At 38.7% G+C, this 14,727-nt stretch overlaps 1 protein-coding gene across 3 annotated transcripts in view; it reads right to left on the bottom strand.

Moving 5' to 3' along the window:
* The window catches only part of COL12A1 (collagen type XII alpha 1 chain), a 117,859-nt gene that overhangs the window by 6,436 nt on the left and 96,696 nt on the right, over positions 1 to 14,727 (bottom strand). For all 3 annotated transcript variants that reach the window (XM_032864353.1, XM_032864355.1, XM_032864354.1), the window contains 7 exons: positions 13,917 to 14,003; positions 12,394 to 12,447; positions 11,236 to 11,331; positions 9,932 to 9,985; positions 9,028 to 9,081; positions 4,686 to 4,739; positions 3,203 to 3,274 (listed from right to left, as the gene is read on the bottom strand). In XM_032864353.1, coding sequence (XP_032720244.1) covers positions 3,203 to 3,274; positions 4,686 to 4,739; positions 9,028 to 9,081; positions 9,932 to 9,985; positions 11,236 to 11,331; positions 12,394 to 12,447; positions 13,917 to 14,003 — 471 coding nt within the window. The remainder of the gene's footprint in view (positions 1 to 3,202; positions 3,275 to 4,685; positions 4,740 to 9,027; positions 9,082 to 9,931; positions 9,986 to 11,235; positions 11,332 to 12,393; positions 12,448 to 13,916; positions 14,004 to 14,727) is intronic.

Genomic DNA, 14,727 nt, shown 5'->3' with positions numbered 1-14,727 from the left:
TGCTAAGATGTGAATTTTATTTATTTTTTTATCTTTTTATTTTTTTAAAAGATTGTGCTTATTTATTTGACAGAGAGAGAGATCACAAGTAGGCAGAAAGACAGGCAGAATCAGGCCCCCCTGAGCAGAGAGTCAATGCAGGACTCTATCTCAGGACCCCGGGATCATTATCTGAGCCCAAGGCAGAGGCTTAACCCACTGAGCCACCCAGGTGCCCCATTAAATGGGAATTTTATGATCACACATTTAGAAGTTATGTGTTCTGCATACATTTATGATGCTCTTCACAGTATAAGCCTGGAACTAAAATATGGGTGAGAAACTGCCTTTGGTACCATTATGCTTTCCTTTACATCACCATGGCTGGGTAGCTCAGCTTCTTATTGTAGCTCATCCGTGAGATTAATCCAGGTTCAGTTCTAGTAAGAACCAGGGGGCTTTTGGTCAATTTCCTAACTAAATTTACATCTCTGACTTCCTCCAATTATTGTGTGTGCATGTGCATTGAGTATAAAAGGAACCATGCGCCTCTCTTACTAAATAACTCAATCCAAATGGTGGTCCCAAATCGAAACGCAGGACAGAGTATTTGTCCCTCCTCGGTCAAGCCTCTCACTGGCCAGAAGAGGATCTTTAAAAAAGTTCTCTAAAGGCAAGAAGTTTTTGTCTTTCCGTAATGTGTTTCTAGGCTGCCAAATGTGATCATGGAAGGAACATTCAAACCACTGGCAAACCCGATACTCTGATAACATCCCACACCAAACCACTTCTTACAACCTCCAAGAATTTTGCCTCAACAACTCCACTATCTTCCTGGTCTTCCTGTTTTCCCATTTTGCCCCTGTAGAGTCTGTTTTCCACACAGAAGCCAAGTGATATCTTTAAAAGGGAAATAAGATTATGTCACTTCTTTGCCTCTAAGGGCTCCCCATCACACTTAGCATGAAACAAGAATTCCATATCATCGACTATTGTCCACATGATCACCTTGGCCAGCTCTCTGACCTCGCCTGTCATCCCTCTCCCTTTCAATACACTTCACTTAGGGTACACAGGCCTCTCTGCTGTTCCTTCACTTGCCAGACTCGTTCCTCACTCAGGGCTTTTGTTCATACCTGGGATCTTCTTCCCACAGATCCTCAAACAGTTTCCTCCCTCACAGCACTACAATGTCACCTCCTCAAAGAGGCTCCCTGACTACTATAGCCCCCTTCTCATTATCACAACTACTCCCTGACCCCTTACTCCATTTCCTTTTTCTTCATATTATTCAACACCACCAGAAACTATAGTGTTTAGTTACATATTTTTGGTCTATATCCCCCACTAGAAGAATCTCCGTGAAGACCAGGACTTTGTCTTGTTCACACAGACTTTGTTTTATCTCCAGACCCTGGAACACGGACTAACACATTTAGGCACTGAACAGGTGTAAATGACTGCAGAAATTCCACAAGCAGTTCCTTAAAACATCCTCTACACAGCATCATGTGTTACAGGTTAGCAAAAACATACCAACTGGTGACCATAGCTAATGACATGAGCTAACAGTGATTGAACCAAGCTCTTTGCTAAGACATTTATACACCCATCTACTAGTTTTAGTTTTAGAAATTAAGGGAACATCAGAAAAGAGAAGAAAAGAAGGAGCAATTTTCCCCCTTTGAAGGATGAGGAAAATAAAGGGAGAAAAGAGGGTAAATAAGGTCCAAATAAATGTTACCAGATTATAATAAGAAATGGAGTTTAGTGCTCCCTTTGCCAAAAATATTAGACTCTTATGGAAAAACTATTATGACTCAGTTTGGAGCCTTCTGTAAATTGCAAGGAATTTTTTTCTCCTACATTTACTGCTACTTTGAGATTGTTCCTGGTGTGTGTGTGTGTGTGTGTGTAATTTACTGCCACTCTGAGATTGTTCTAGTATATATGATTTGTAGAAATCATCTTTATTGCCAATATCTAGAGATCACATTTCAAGTAAAGGGAGCAGAAGTTTCTTTTAGGTTTCTAGCTCCAGCCATCAATTACATCAGGTAGATTCTTACGTGAGACTCCATTTCAGTCAAACTCTAATGAAACAGAATTGTGAATGGGTAGAAAAGTTCCATGTGCTTTAAACTGCTCTTGTGAAGTTTTTTCTGTGATTCATTGAGGAAAAGAGAGTAATAAAGGCATCTTCTGGGGTACTCACAGATGATAAAGTGTTTCAGGAGTCCTTTCATCTTTATGCTGTTTGCTTAATTTTATGTAAACAGGGAAGACAGGTCCTGTCACATAAAGATTCCACCCTAAGTTTCTTTGACATTAAACAGTTTTTAAGCTTGGGATTTATATGACTTGGACAATACTTAAAAAAAAAAAAAAAAAAAAAAAGAGTTCTGTCCAGAGAACAGCCCTGATGGATTTGTGTCATTGCTAATAGTTGGACTTCATTATCTTCGACGTGAACTTTTAGCTCTTAGAATTCAATTCAGACAAACTGCTAAAAATATTTTCACACTTCATACTTATAAAGAAGAAAAAGGCTATAAAGAAGAAGATGATGCTCAACAGTGATTGCAAATACTTCTGGATTTGTAATTTTAGGCACTTCACATTCAGTTTTGGAGGGACTAACTTGAAAACACCAGATCCACACAATGCCATCTTAACTATTATTTTAACCAAACCATCTGGCTGAAAGAAAGGGCCCCATAAAAAAGTAAAGTAGTGGATTAGAAAAATCCTTTTAAACCTGGGACTACTGTTCTAGCATCCTCGGTGAAAGGGAAATGAGGGAAGGCGTGGCTGGATGAATTTCATGAAGGGTTAACCTCTGTAAACTCCGGATGGGACTGAGGTGCCGAGAACCACCACCACGTATTTTCTATCTTAAGTTGCACACCACTCCTAAATAAAAGCATCATTCTGCTGACCCAGCTTCGAGTGTTTATACAGTGCAAAAATATGTGCCTTGGCTCAAAATCCCATTCTCCTTTTAAAGAAACCCTATGACCACAATTTTCATCCCCGAATATTATAACTCAGAGAGGAAACTTTAGAACTGGTACCAAGTGAAATCCAGGGGTTTAGCAGAGTTTCAACAAATGCTTCAAACCCATTACAGCAGGGGTAACATAAACAGGTCAAAGCCTTGCAGCATCCTCTCTATTTATGGCCACAGGGAAAAGGACTCACAACATGCAATCTGTCCACTTACGGGTCTGCCGTGGTCTCCGGGTTTTCCTGGTTTCCCGCTCGGTCCTGTGACGCCTGGGGAGCCTGGGCTTCCCTGCAACACACGGGCCAGGCCAAGAAAAAGAAGGAGACGATGAAAGAAAAATCTCATCTCAAGTAAACTAGCCAACATGGCCAGCTTTAAAAGCCTTTCGCAGAAACAGCATGCAACAGGGAAGAGTAAAACCAAATTTCAAGATAGCATGAAGGAAAAAGAAAATCTTGATAATTCTCAGTCTTATGGAGTGGATAGTTCTCAAACATACTTTAGGACCATTTGGAGAAAATCCGTAAATACACACAGTTTCACAGTTCACAGACTGTGGTTCTAGTAGATTGGTTACTAAATGAATATGCAGAAAGCAATCCCTGTTTTTCAGTTTATCTCTGTTGCAAAACTAGAGAACCCATCAAAAGATAGGAGTGAAAACTACGGTTGGGGAAGAAATCAAGAAAGTAGCTGGGTTTGTGCTAAATCCCAGGAACCCTTGTTCCTGGGAGTCCTGCTCTCCGCCCACACATTCACTTTTTTTTTGGTGCCTTCTCTACACTTCCATTTTCTTCTATCATGTCAGCACCCCTCATCCCATCCAAACCATAAGAATTTCTCCCTGTTGCTTTTAACACAGCTTTGAAAGTCTTAGCCATATTTTTCATAGAATATTTATAATATCTCCTAACTAATACTTTCTGTTCTAAAGCCCCAAATTTCCTTAAAAGGGAATCATCAAACTTTGTAGGACAGTTAATCCTTTGTCAATTATGCAAATATTAAGTAAGCTCCATAGTAAATATTTAAAATGCAAGTTTACTATACATTTACACTCTCCTCTACCTGAGAACATATATATTAAACATGAATAATAACATTATTTTAACACATAACACTTAAATCATCATCTCCTCCCATCAGACACGAAGAACATTCAGCACTTCATAGAAGTTCATTATGATCTCACCCACACACAAGTATATAGATGATAACTTTCCAAATCATTCGCTTCGGTATTTTCCCCAAAGATCTTAATTAGAAGACCTACTTGGATGAAACTTATTTCCTCAGAATGACCAATAGTGCTCAGCAATAAATATCAATAAAATCGAAATGTGACAGACCATAGATTCTCAAAATTTTAGAACAGAAAGTAATCAGTAAGGTCTTAAAATCCTACCACTCAACATAGGATTGGAAGGAATGGGAGTACCAACCAGCCATGGCCAAGTTAGTTAGGGGCATTTTTCTATTTTTCCAAATACAACTTGATTAAAAAGAAAGACTCTGTATTTTAACATATCTGTTTTCAGTATCCCATTTTGATTTAGGAAAACAAAACCAATAGCTCCCTTGACAGTGTACCCATAGCACTGATGGAATGTGCCTCAAAGGCCAGGTTACGTTTTTCCCTACCAACTGGGGTAGGGGCTGTGAGGTGGGGAGACAAAAATATAATCCATTCAGTTCTTACCGGTGGCCCGGGGGGGCCCCTGGGTCCCATTGCACCATCTTTTCCAGTAAAGCCCTATTGTAAACATAAAATTAATGATGGATTAGTGAAATAATGACTGAGTGAAAAGGAAAGACACTAAAAAGATGACTAAGAGTGAAGTACTCAACAGCAAGTAAACTTCCAATATGAAAACAAATATACTCCCCCCAAAAAAGATTTCCAATTTATGCTATGCCTTTAACTGAGTAATTTCTATATTTATTCAAATACACAGTATAAATAAAGTCATTTTAAGAGTCTTCTTTGAAGAAGGTAGACTCCTTTTATAAAGATGTTAGCTTTCGCTTGGGTACGAGTGTGACGAAGCCTAGAGCAAGGCTAACCCTTTCTACTGAAACATCAGTGTCCACAAACTAGCCCCCAAAGAATCAAAGTGGAAGAAAAGGAAATGTTGCTGCCCAAAATTCATGGTATCATAAAAGACGAAGGAAAGGCCAACCACTTGAGTAAAAAAACTCCCTCCTTCCTGAACAATGAATGGCCAGACAGCCAAGGGAAGGGCCAGTGATGACTCCACCCCTAGGGCATTTCTCTCTTAGACCTTCGAAATGTATGAAGTTGTCTTAACTGTCTTCCACTGGAAAGAAAATCCTCAGATCCTCGGCTAATCATTTTAGTGGTTTGTCTCTCCTCATCTGGCACAGAAGGCCAAATCCCCATGGGTATCAGGTTGCCTGGGAGGAGAGATGTGCCCCCGCAGCGCCCCACTCGCCCTGCAGGCTCTCAGGACCTGCCTCCGTCTAAGTGCCAGATGACCTCTGCCCAGATTGAGTCACTCTGCTACCCAGTTAGCATTCATTCCAACAGCGAGAGCTCTGAAATTCAACAGAGGACTTCGGAGTCAGGTCTTTTTTATAGTTCTTGCATTCCTCTGTCAAAGGAGATTTTTGTCTCATTTTCTGCAGGGAATAAGAGTGATAATTTCATCCATATTTTTGGATTCTAGCAAAAATCAAGAGCATTTGGATAGCTGCCTGCATTCAGTATCCATGCTTCCATTGATTTTACACCAGAGGATGTTTCAATTATTTCTATAAAACTGTGTTAGAAATAGTCCACCACCACCACCCCCTCTCAATTTTTGTTTTTTCCCCCAGAAACTTAAACAGATAAAGATTTCAGACTGTTTTCAGGGAGATCCAGGGCTGCTTAACAAAAAACAGACTCTAGGTTCATCTGATATAACATCACCATTGCTGCTGAGAGCCACTGAAGAAGAAAAAGGCTCTGGTGGTATTGCTTAGCAGTTCAAATGGCATTTCTCCCATCTAAATTTCTCCAGTGTCTATAGGACACTCTTTTGTTTGTTTAGTTGAGTATTTTATTTCCAAATAATCCTCCTCAGTCAGCTAAAGAACTTCCTGATCAACCATTTTCTTCACCCCCCTCGAGCTTTATTGAAGTGTAATTGACAAATAAAAGTTGTATGTGTTTATGGTGTACATGGCATGATGTTCTGGTGTATGCATACACTGTGAAATGATTACTGCAACCAAGATGATTGACATATAGCCACCTCACACAGTTATCATTTCTCGAGTACAAGGAGAACATTTAAAGATCTACTCTATTAGCAAATTTCAAGTATACTATGTAGTGTTATTCACTATAGCCAGCATGTTGTGCCTTAGCTCTCCAAAGCTCATGCATCCTACCTAACAACTGCAACACCGTAGCTTTAACCAACATCTCTCCATTTCCCCTCACCCCTGCCCATGGCCACCACCATTCTACTTTTTGTCTCCATGAGTTCAACGTTTTTTAGATCCCATACATAAGTGAGATCATGTAGTATTTCTCTTTCTGTTCTTGGCTTATTTCACTTACCATAATGTCCTCCAAATTTGAGTTTAATCCATGTTGTTGCACATGACAGGATTTTCTTGTTTTTTAAGGCTAAACCATATATATATTATCTGTTCATGAACACTTAGGTCAGATCAACCACTTTCTTTTAGAAGAAACATATATCTAAGTTGGGGGTGAAAAGGATCTCATTCTGACGTCCTCAGAAGGTCTGCCCCCTGAGCCATCTGCAGGACTCTGTGCTATAATTTTATTTTATTCTCCACTTTCAAAGCTGCAGTAGTTATTGCTGCTTCCCCCTATTTGAGGCTGGCTAAGAAAACCCATGGCTGCTTTCATAGATACACATGTACTAGATATCTATACATGCAATTCTTTTGTTTCTTTCTCTTTTTCTAATTTAGTTTTTTTCAGTGTTCCAAAATTCATTGTTTATGCACCACATCCAGTGCTCCATGCAATAATTGCCCTCCTTAATACCCCCCACCAGGCTCACCCAACCCTCCCACTCCTCTCCCCTCCAAAACCCTCAGTTTGTTTCTCAGAGTCCATAGTCTCTCATAGCTTTTTCCCCCCTCCGATTTCCCCCAACTCACTTCTCCTTTATTGTTTCTTTCTAACAGTCCCATTGCCAAAGCTCTGCCTCATTTTGCAAATCATCTGTGCTGGAGACAATCCACGTATCCAATTCCTACCAACTCCTTCTTGGTAACAAGTCTTCTTTCTTCCTCCCTGTGTTCCTTGGGCTTGCTCTCTTGAGCTTTCTTCTCTTCTCTTTCACCACAGACTTCAAGTTTTTCTATTATTTTCTTTTCTTTTCTCTTTTCTTTTCTTTCTTCCTTTCTTTTTCTTTCTTTCTTTTCTTTTCTTTTCTTTCTTTTCTTCTCATTCCTTTTCTTTTCAGACACAATGCCTATATCAAAGTCTATCTAACTTTCCAAAGTTGATTATGTTCTATCAGCTGTGCACCCTACTTTCAGTATTCATGGTAGAAAACTAAGTGGTGGGTAGGTGAACAAGGCTGAGTGAGAAAGAGGGGAATGGTTTCCTGAAAAGTGTCCTCACTGTCAACCTGGGAGATCTGGGGGGCCTCACTACAAAGTTGGATTCACAGATTAGAGTCTGAGAGTGAAAAAGCAGAAAAGCATAAAACCTTCCCATTCCCTCATTTTTTTTCAGAGAGGCAGCAATGGTGGCAAAGGCTGCCTGATCACCAGTTCAGGAAGAACCTGTTGATGGGACATCTCTGGCTACCCACCGTATCTGTAGGCTGGACGTGATGGGTACAACAAGACTTCCTCAATAACAGCACCAAGTGAGTCAGCCCATCATCACTTAATTGCAGTATTTTTGGTTTTGTCCTCTAATTGAATAGACCAACTTGTCACCTCTGAAATCTTACTATTGTCTTTTATAATAAAGTAAGAATTTAAAAAAAAACTGAAGTACCAGTATCAAAAGAGTCAGAAGAATGTATCATATAAGTACCTCTCCAGGTCACAGATTTCCAAAGAACACAGTTTTCTCTCTGAACTCTCTCTCTCTCAAACTCAAAAGTAGGCAAATAAAGTTCACTGGCATATCATCCACCTTTCAGTATTATCTGGGCAAATCTTTGCTCCAACTGAATTACCCTCCTCTTCTGCCTGCTGTCTTAGAGGTATTAAGGTTAAAAAATCAGTGTGTTAGCAATAGCTATTTTAGTGTCAGCTCTCTCAGATCCTGCTGCTAATCACAAGCTTTAACTTGATTAGTCAGAATATAGACTACTCCAGGTTGTTGTCTGAACCCTAAGATACTGAAAAGTCAACAGTTCCTTGGTTCTGACACTAAAATCTGTTATTAAAGTATTCATCATTTCCTATGAAACCAAATGATCCTGTAATGTTGAACAGAACACAGAAGATATGTCCACTGTGCTTCTTATTACTTGTCCTAGAAAAGATGAGGTTTCCTACACTGATTCCATCATAAATCAAGAGAAACTTGAAAGCTGCTGCAAAGAAGCAAAATTTCTATTAAGACAGTTGTCTGTCCCATCCTAAGGTGTAAAAGTGGAATTTGAGTTCCACATGTGTTAGAAAAGATGTCCTGACTTCATAGAAAATGCCATGAAAATTAAGACTACTCTCAGAGTTACATAAAAGCTGCCTCATAAAAAGAACTTAATCTTATGATTTAAAAGCATTTGTTAGGATTCTTGAATCTCCTTCTAATAGGCTAAAACTCCTTTTATGAACTTTTTTCTGAATAGGATAAGTTTTTCTAAAATTCCCAAAATGAAAATTTCAAGGACCTGCTGAAAGTCCCACCATTTTGTTTCATTGATTGATCTGGTGTCAGGTGGTCACTGATACTAGTTTTTCAGTCTTCCACAGGATCTGTGGGTCCTGCATCTCCAGCCATGCAAACTGAATTGTGGAGGATTTTTAATTAATAGGCAACAATGTGATGTCCTATTCAACATCATCAGAGCCAGCCCAAGAAAACTTACTCTATCTCCTGGAGGTCCCATTGGTCCTGGTGGGCCAGGTAATCCTGGGGTTCCCTACATAAAAGGAAACAAACAAGTGAAATGCTGTAAATTAGTTCCTATGTGGGAAAAGACACTTTTATTTTTCAAAATGCTTGAAAAAAATTTCATGGGGTGGTGGTGCCTGGGTCACTCAGTTGGTTAAGTGTCTACCTTCAACTTGGGTCATGATCTAAGAGTCCTGGGATGGAGAGCCCTGCATCAGGCTCCCTGCTCAGTGGGGAGTCTGCTGCTCCCTCGTCCTCGGCCCTCCTCCTGTTCTCTCTCTCAAATAAATAGATAAAATCTTAAAAAAAAATGTTCAGGGGGCTTCAAAAAGCAACAGAAAACCAGAACTAAGCACAGTGCCAGCCATATAATATATGATTGTCAAGAAGACAACACCTGATTTGAGAGGTAGGTTTGGGGGCTTGTGGGGGATAGGGAAGGAAAAAATGAAACAAGATGGGATGCGGAGGGAGACAAATCATAAGAGACTCTTAATCTCACAAAACAAACTGAGGGTTGCTGGGGGGTGGGGAGGTTAGGGTTAGGGTGGTTGGGTTATGGACATTGGGGAGGGTATGTGCTATGATGAGTGCTGTGAAATGTGTAAGCCTGACAATTCACAGACCTGTACCCCTGAGGCAAATAATACATTATATGTTAATAAAAATAATTTTAAAAAAAGAAGAAGCCGACACTTGAATTGAACAGCACAAACTTGACAACAAAGACCAGGGGCTGAAATGGAAATCGTGGGAAGCCCACAGTCTGGCTTCTACTCTGCTGCTTCCCCTGAGTTCACCTTTTGGGGCACTATAAGGGCAACTTTCCAAACAGCACCTGACAAGTGAAAGAAAAGGCAACTTGAAGAACAACTCACTGTTCGGCCTGGAAGTCCTGGCTCTCCAGCATCACCTTTCATCCCCTGGCGCCCCTAGAGAAACAGTGGGAAAACAGTCCTCAGGCATTTTACAGAGATGAAGTGAAAGGGGAAGACATGAGTCACTTCCGAAATCTCCATCATTTCATAAATCCAATATAAACACATTTCGGAAGGTAGAGTGAATAAATCATTTTGGGGATTGATGCTCACTTTTTTAAACTACAAATGTTGTGTTCTGATTTCCACTTGTTATAGGATAATTTAATATAATTATAGGATGATATACTTATTACTTTAAAAGGACGTAGTTTAACATAAGGGATTTTCACATAAATAAAATTTGAAAGGAAAAAACTACCTTTTAATTTAATATATTTAATTAGGTGCTCATTTTAATAGGAAGATAATCAATGAAAATTATATTGTAACATAATTTGGATCTTTATAACTACATGATAGAAGACATTTGCTAAAAGTCCAAGTTGAATTAATTTAAGCTAGTTAATTTAATAATAGTAGTAAGATAGGTAATAAGCCCCAAAACTCCCTTTTGAACAGAAGAAGCTAAAAGTAGATGTAGTCAACAATTTTGAGAGAGAAAGCCCTATCCGTCCACATCTCATTTCTAGCTATATCTGATATTGATTATTTTTCCTCTAAGTGCCAAAAAAAAATTATCTGGTAAGGCATCTTAACAGATAATAAATTTTATTTTTTATAATAAATATAAAATATTTATAAATAAATATAAAATATTTATTTTATATTTATTTTTAAACTGTACAGTTATCATAATTCTTCTGCATTTTTTTGTTTAGGACATAGAAAAATGGTATTAGTTAAATAAAATGTGAGTCTTAAAGGGTAAAAACCTTTTATAACTTCAGATTCACATTTGGAACAAAAGGTCAACATTTTATCTAAAAGTTTTTGTTTTGTTTTTTTAAGGAAGTAATGACCTAGATAAATAATGCAACCTTGCCTTGAGGTCATCAATATTAGCCTCCTGCTGCAAAGGCTGAAAGTAATTTCAAAGCTTTCAGGATGCTGAAGAACCTATGCATCACCTATTACTTTTTAAAGGTCAAATTAGTGGCAATAATTTTATCTACACATTTATCTATTATTACACACACTATTTACATATCTGAAATTATAGTCATAAGAAGTTATCTCAATGACTAGCCTTATTGAGTTATCAGAAAACATCTGAGTTTGGCAAAATACAGTAAAAAATATTCCACTTCAACTCCATGTTAATCCACAATCCTCACTGAAATACAGAAAGCCCTTGTGCTTACTTGTTCTCCTGGAATAGAGAGTCCGTTGGGTCCCTGGGGACCTGGAGGACCCTGGGGGCCTGGAGGACCTGTGTCTCCACGAGGGCCAGGGGGCCCCTAAAACACATAAGACAGAAACAAACACAAAGTCATGTAATGACCTTCCAGAGCTAACATCAAATCAGAAGCCTATCGTCATAATTCTAAGACATTAATCATATAACTCTGGTGAACATTTTAGGCCTTTACTCATTAAAGATCAGCTGAAAAATGCAATAACATTTTTCACCCCAAGAGCACTTAATTTTCCAAAAGTCCCATTAGAAGTAGATTTTTCAAAAGAAGTCACACTGAATATGATATATTCATACATTTATATTCATGAATTCATATGAGATCGAAGCTTGAATTTCAGTGGAATTGATTTAGTTTTAGCTAGTCCTGATTTCTCTTAGACTTGGGCTTATTTCTGGGACTAATGTATACATGAATCAAGCAAGGAAACACAGAAATCCACTAAGAAGCTGCTTTATGCTGGAGCCTCTGCAACATGTCCAGGTGGAAAACATGTGAACTTGGAGTCAGGACCCTGGGTTAGCATCCCAGTCTCACCCTTTCCTAACTGGGTTAGATTATAATTAGTAATATTATGACAAAAACTTATGACAAATTATGACAAAAATTAAAAATATTATGACATTATCTTCATAATAGATTGCCCTAATAAGCTTGCATTGGACCTGGTAGAAAGGGCCCAGTGACCCTCAGTGAACGCATATGTGGCCCCTCAGCTCTTCTCTGAGACAGGTGAAATAAAGAGCAGCACAACTGCTCCCAACCCTCTCCAGCTTCCCAGCAGGACTCTGCTCCCTGTGTGTCTTCCCACTGATGACTGAGTGACCAGCTCTGTGTCTCCATGTTGCAGCAGAACCCTTAGGTTCGTGGGCAGATTTCCCATGTGAAATTCTTATAGCAGTGAGATGCCTTTAACAATTCTTTCTCTGGCTAGCCTAATCCATCATCTTGACAACCAGAGACAAGGCAAAAGTATCTATATTGCCTAAAGCACACTAAACTTGACCTAACTTGCTCAAGGTCACATATCCCCTTAGTGGAAATTTGAACAATCAGACTTCAACATCTATGTGAAAATTTTAATGTGCTCTGAAATATACTTACAACTGCCCCACTGATTCCTCTTTCACCTCTGGGACCTTTAGCACCGGGTCCTCCCTAAAATACATAGTGAGAACACCTTTTAGGGTGAAAATAAGGACAGTAGGGAGAAGCTGATATACAGAAATTACTTCCAGCAGCAGGGTGTTCTCTAGGCAATCAATACTACCAATATTACCAACAACCAATAGGGCCAATACAATCAACAGCTACCTTCTAAATACTGAAGTGAATAATACATGTCATATAAATATGTGGGGAAAGAAAATTTCAACACCTCATACATTTTAAGTGTCTCACTTTTACATTCTGAACTTTTCTCAATCATTAACAAGTTTTGAAGTTTATTTGAAAATTTCAAGTTTAATGGAAAAAATAAGCATTACTTAAATACAGTAAGGAGAAAATTCTGTTTTGGAATTATATGTAAGCATTCTTCAGAGAAACTAATATGCAAAAAGAAGAGTATCTTGAAACTCTCAGAATCTCAGAACATGTACTTTCGTAACTGAAATTCAGAATTCACAGAACAAAGAGGAAATAAATATGATCGTGACATCTGATAATGTTATCTTATAATTAGAGGACAAAAAAAACCTTTATTTTTCAAACACATCTAAGTCACACACAGATATAATTTTGTGATTACAAATATAAATCAGGTAAGTTACTGTTAATAAGAAAATAAATAAATAAAAGGTGATAATTCCAGTGACATTTGATTCTATATGTGAGAAGCTGGTTTTTAATTAATCTAAAATCAACACATTATTTAATATGACCCAAGTGTGGTAATATTTGGTGTTCCGAGAATCTCAGAGTTTTTCCTACATTAATCAACCATTTTCTAAAAGAGGCCGATAGACCTTAGAGGTATCCCTTCCATTCCACAAAACCATGCCAGGTTAGATCAAGAGGTTCCACACTGATTAGTGAAAACGATCACTGCAATCTTCAATGTTGTGCCTTGCACTTTCTTGGTCTCCCCTCACCCATGAATAGACCTGGTTATAGACTTCTTACTCAAGTTATTCTAAGCCCCTCTATTTAGAGTTTATAATACCATCACATACATAAATTACCCTCCTTGCATGTTATTCTCATTATATGCCTACTACATAAAGTATACATATCCTAATTGTTCTAAACAAGTTGTTCTGGGTCAGTTTCTCAACCTGACTCCATAACATACATACAAGAAGCTTTTAGGAGACAGAAGAAATTTTCAAAATCATGATTATAGATGAAAATCCAAATTCACAACTTTAAGAGCAAAGCTCTTGAATACTAGCCACTATCATTCATTCCTGCATGACTGGAGAAATGTATGCAAATGTGTTCCAATTTTCTTCTTGATGTATTCCATTTCCGATCCCAAAACATACCATAAAAAGTCATCTGCAGTTTAGCTTGCTCTGTCCTAGAAAATACTGATGGCTAGAAGCATTTTATCCACTCTATATTGGCAAAAAGATGATCACTCCAAAGATTTAGAGGAAAAGCTAGGACTGTTGCAGTTCCCTTACCGCAGGCCCGGGTGGACCTGGAGGTCCAACGCTGTCCTGTGTACATGTGCAAGCATTTGGAAGAGCAGGGCACTTTGCTTCATCTCTCTGAAATTTTGAAAAGCACATTTGCCTATGAATTGAGCAAAACGACTTCCAATCCTTCCCCTCCCGCTTATATACACAAGAAAATCTGTTTCTCAAGTTGAAGAAATAATTTGTATTTAGCATGACAAACAGTCTTATGTTGAATCCTGCTTATGTTGAATCCTGCTTTGGTCCTTTACATCTTTATTTTGTTTCACTTCAGGAAACCTTACATGACAAGTGTTTACAAAACCACCATGGGGACCACTGGTAATTTAATATAATTTTTCCCTAATCCAGTGTTAGAGAAATGCTGAGTAGCTCAGCAAGCAATACCATTTCATTTGGGGTAAAATTTAAAATCCTTTCCAAGGCCTACAAGGCCTTACATGTTCTGCAAACCAGTACCACCTTGCCCATCTCACTACCAACCACTGCCCCTCCAATCACATAGCTCCAGCCCCACTGTTCTTACTTAATATTTCTCAGATATTCAGGGCACTTTGTGGCCATAGGGCCTTTGTATGTACAGTCTCCTCCAACTGGAATGCTGTTTCTCCCTTATCTACATTGTCCATCCCCTGGCTTCATCAGGTCTCTGATTAAACCTCACCTTATCACTAGGGGCTGATGGTACTCACCCGGCTCTCTATCCCTTCACCTGGATTTCCTTTGTATCGTAGGACTTTCTACTTTGTAATGTAGTGTACATCTACTTGTTAATTCTTTCTCTCCCCCTCCTTTC

Source organism: Lontra canadensis, unplaced genomic scaffold, assembly GCF_010015895.1.
Source record: "Lontra canadensis isolate GAN:19392208 unplaced genomic scaffold, GSC_riverotter_1.0 scaffold27, whole genome shotgun sequence".
Classification (NCBI taxonomy): domain Eukaryota; kingdom Metazoa; phylum Chordata; class Mammalia; order Carnivora; family Mustelidae; genus Lontra; species Lontra canadensis.
Note: the sequence above shows the minus strand (reverse complement) of the source record. Positions and strands in the feature narration are given on the sequence as shown.